Consider the following 4,332-nt stretch of genomic DNA (forward strand, 5'->3'; position numbering starts at 1 on the left):
GCTAAACCATGGGGGCAAGGGAGGGAGGGAGGGCTGCGCATCCCGCGCAAGCCGGGGGACATGCACGTATGCCCGTCTCAGCCTGCGCTGGGTGTCCGCAAGCACATGCATACGCCTGCAGGTTTAGCGGGAAAGGTCGGAAGTCAGACCGACTCTTTTTTATATTCGCGCTCTGTATCGCAGCTTCTTGAGTCTTTGTGGAATGGTGTCTGGATCACGGACTCGGGCGTGCTGAGCCTTCAGGCTGCGCTAGGCTGCTTTGTTTTGCAGGACAGAAAGTTGAAGCAGAGGGGCCTAAAATGCCTCCTTTGCTCAAATACTTAAAGTGGTTCCCAGTCACCTTTCTCTGTCAATAAACCAAAAGGAGGTGAAGACAACCGCAAAACGTAAATGTTTCCCGTGATAGAAGAGTAAATCCTAAATAGTAGTTGTAGGGACTGGACATCTGAACAAACCTGCCGTTGTCAACTACATGTGAGTTTTTGTGTGCATTGATTTAGCAGTCGTAAAAGGTGATTAAAGAGTTTCCTATCATCCTCCCCATAGTCAAAACAATCTGCTGGAAAGGCTCTTAATTGCTTTTATAGCACATGGATGTTTTCAGAAGTAAAAGAGCAGTAGCCAAACAGACAGTTCTTCTCAGAAGGAAGATTTCCTACAGCGTGTAAACATGAAATAAATCTTTGCTTTAAAAGAAAAAAAAGTTAGCCCCAGATCAAACATTTACTGGGCTTTTTAGAAATGTTCTTCCTTTATTCTACCACTATTCTCGGCAGGTTTGTCTGATGTGGTTGCTTTGTGGGTTGAACCACCTGCTTATTATAGTTTTGAAAAAGAGTGGCTTTGAAAATGATACCAGAAAGACAAAATACCTCCACCTCTTTTTATGGGACTTCGTGCTTTAGGAACTAGAAAACTAGGATGATTTACATGCAACAGAGTTTTTAATGCTTACTTTTTATAAAGGATTTATTTTCTTTGCTGCTTGGTGACATAAATAAGTAACCTGCCAAAGCTCAATTAAAATTCAAAACATTTTAAATTATTGTATAGTCCAGACAGTCCATCTGTCTGAGAGTGAAAAATGGTCCTGAATGAAAAAGACTAATCATAAATATAGCAAATAGACAAAAAGTCAAAATCAAACACACCACTTACCTTAGGTTCAGATTTTTTTTAATGTTTTGTGGTTTTGCTGCTGCACAGCCAAATCTTAGGTTTGATTCTAGAACAAATTCTTTTTCAGCCTTTGTTTACATTGTTAACAACTTCCAAAAAGCCAGTTTACACGTTCCCTTTCTTTCATGTTTTGCATGTACTGTAATCTCTGCATATCAATTGGTTAAATACGTTGGCATACCCTTGCCAAATTCAGGCTTCAAATAGTGCCTCATCTCCAGAATACTTTATATTATTAATATAGATTACATTTTTGGGCAAATGTAATATAAATAGTGCTATAATACAAACATTAGCAAATAAGCAGCATATTTCATGCACGTGAAAAGCCTGCACTGAAGATAGCAAGTTATGTCAAGAGGTGTGGGCCCATATGCTAGATAAGTTGTCCGGCAATTTTTTTTTTTTTCCTGTGAGTAGATTCTGTTATATAAAATTCCCATCTGTACTTTGATTTCCATTCAAATGATGTAATAATGGATGTGTTTTTTTTAAGAGAATGCTATAGAGAAAGTAAAGTATATTTTTAGGTAATTCAAACCTATCTTCTGGTGTTTGAGTAAGCAAATAGTGTATAATCTTTACAGATTGCAACTGCATAGTACTGAAGGCTTCAGCCTCAGCGCTGAATAAAATTCTTTCACATTCAACATTTAAAAAAAAAAGTTTTTTTAAATGGTGTAGGATTCTTGTTCCCAGATGAGGCTTCTCAGACAGCTTTCCTGTGAATATTGTATACATTTCCATACAGTATTTGAAATTTCAGAGAAACTAGGCCACATTGATTATAATATGTACATTTTCTACGTGTTTCCAACTGCATTTTGGATGCTATGTACTGTATGTTCACAAGTTGAATTAAAGCAATCTCTTTTTTTTTCAGGTATCCTTGAATTCATCAGTGTGGCAGTGGGACTGGTCAGTATTAGAGGCGTGGACAGTGGCCTTTACCTTGGCATGAATGAGAAGGGAGAACTCTATGGCTCGGTAAGTACCACTTTCATGTCTGCTCATACATATTGATGTTTTGATTCACTCCTTAGCATATGCAAACCCCTCAAGTAGCTATCTGAGGTCATCTTAGCTTTCAAAACACTAACATCTTTTCCTGTTGAAATGTATAATCTATTTTTAAAGTATACAGTATATCCTTGGATACTAAAGATTCAATGGGAAAAGTTCCTCTGTCCTAGATGAAAAGAACTGAGAAGAAATATTGCTCTTAAATTTTGACAAAAACAGCTAAATTAAACCAGCTATTCAAACAGCATTTAAGTTGCCTGCTATCTAATTTTCTTTTTATCAATACTGCAAATGCATCACAGTGCATAGTCTATCATCAAAAACATTGAATACAGCTAGAAAAAAGTTAAAAGAACAGTTATGGAACAAACAAACAACAACTAATATAGTACCCTGGCTTATTTCTATGTATAGCCTAATGCTCCTTGACAAATCAACAGGTGGTACTTCCAGGTACCAGTTTTTTAACATAAAAGCATTCTTTCAAATGCTGGGAAAAAGAGGATAATACCATATGTCACAGTTAGGTACCACTGTTATTTGAAAAATCTGAATGGTGCAGGAGTACTGGCAATATCTGTAGATCCCAACTGGAATATTTGCATTTAAGAATGAAAATAAGCATGTACTCATTACAGTTGATTTGGGTCTGCTGAATAACTTCAACATATGACCGTAAAAATACAATCTTTGATTTTTTCCAATTCTACCAGGGTAATAACAGTCTTAGACTTTTCTCCTCTCATGTCTTAAAACATCTTGAGAAAAAATAGCCTTGTTCTCCAGTTCCTTTGATTGTGTATTTGTATATCTACATGTTCAGTTTTCAAAAGAATAAGGATTAAAGTAGGCTTCCACACTCAGTGTCAGGTCTGCATACTCTTCTTGGGTTTGGTGTCAGTTAAATGTCAGGCTTAGGCCGCACAAGACCTAAACAATTTTGTTTATCGTATTTTTTTCATGCGTGTTGAAATCTCTAGTGACAGCTTGACTTATTTTTCTTCACTGTTTCTTTCTGTAGGAGAAACTAACTTCTGAATGCATCTTCAGGGAACAGTTTGAGGAAAACTGGTACAACACTTACTCATCCAATGTCTACAAACACGGAGATTCGGGGCGGCGATACTTCGTAGCACTTAACAAAGATGGTACTCCCAGAGATGGGGCAAGGTCCAAAAGACACCAGAAATTCACACATTTCTTGCCCCGGCCTGTGGATCCTGAAAGAGTTCCAGAACTGTACAAAGATGTGTTAGGATACAGCTGAGGAAGGAGGCAACTTTGGGAAAAACCCATACTGGAGCTGTTGCCCCTGCTTTCATGGCAATACCAGCATGAGGAACCTGCAGAGGTCTAGGATGCTGGATTGGAAGAAGATACTTTGTGACAGGCAAACATCTGTTTTCTAACCTTTGGATTTAGGAGACAAAGCCTTAAAGCTGAGAGTGGACCAGCCTCCTTCAAACTTGCTCGACTGTTTGGTAGCTGGTAACCAGAGGGAAGTTGGAGTGTGACTTTTTTAAAAATGACAAACTCTTGGCAATTTTGTCTGGATTACCTGTGATCTATAAATTAGCAAAGAACTACCTACATCATGTGGATGAGATGAGAGCTAGAAGAAATAAAAAAAGAAATGGACTGTAAAATAGTGATAAATCCTGAGAACTGTATATGAAGTTTTAGTGGCTCCACTTTAGTGATGGACCTTAGATGTTGATGCATCATAGTCAGAGCTGGAACTTTTCTTTCAGGATGGACCTATTTATACACCTCCAGATAGCATATATTTATTTTATATATTTATTTATTAAAGAGTTTATTTTTTACTGGGATATGAAGAGAATACAAGCCCCTAACCCCAATGAGAAATCATTTACAGTGCCAATATTTACTCTGAGTAGTGTCATGATACAGAAATGACATTACATTGCAATGCATCCCAAACCTGAACATTTATATTTCATTGTTTATCAGTTACAGATAAGGTTATATTTTATGCACATACCATTGTCTTGTGACTATCCTTATTTTGGAAAGAATGTTTAAATTTTTTTTTGACCTATGAGAGTGCCTTACAGATCTGTATTGAATTCAAATGCATATTTAAAAGGGGAATTAAAAATTATTTCA

General features: G+C 37.1%; 1 protein-coding gene across 1 annotated transcript in view; it reads left to right on the plus strand.

The window, feature by feature from the left end:
• Positions 1 to 3,469, plus strand: part of LOC104618096 (fibroblast growth factor 20) — a gene marked incomplete at its 5' end in the record, with an annotated part of 3,726 nt that extends 257 nt beyond the window's left edge. The window contains 2 exons of the mRNA XM_010283608.1: positions 2,063 to 2,166; positions 3,224 to 3,469. Coding sequence (XP_010281910.1) covers positions 2,063 to 2,166; positions 3,224 to 3,469 — 350 coding nt within the window. The remainder of the gene's footprint in view (positions 1 to 2,062; positions 2,167 to 3,223) is intronic.
• Between the last annotated feature and the right edge of the window lie 863 nt (positions 3,470 to 4,332).

This window comes from Phaethon lepturus, unplaced genomic scaffold (genome assembly GCF_000687285.1).
Source record: "Phaethon lepturus isolate BGI_N335 unplaced genomic scaffold, ASM68728v1 scaffold2413, whole genome shotgun sequence".
Lineage (NCBI taxonomy): Eukaryota > Metazoa > Chordata > Aves > Phaethontiformes > Phaethontidae > Phaethon > Phaethon lepturus.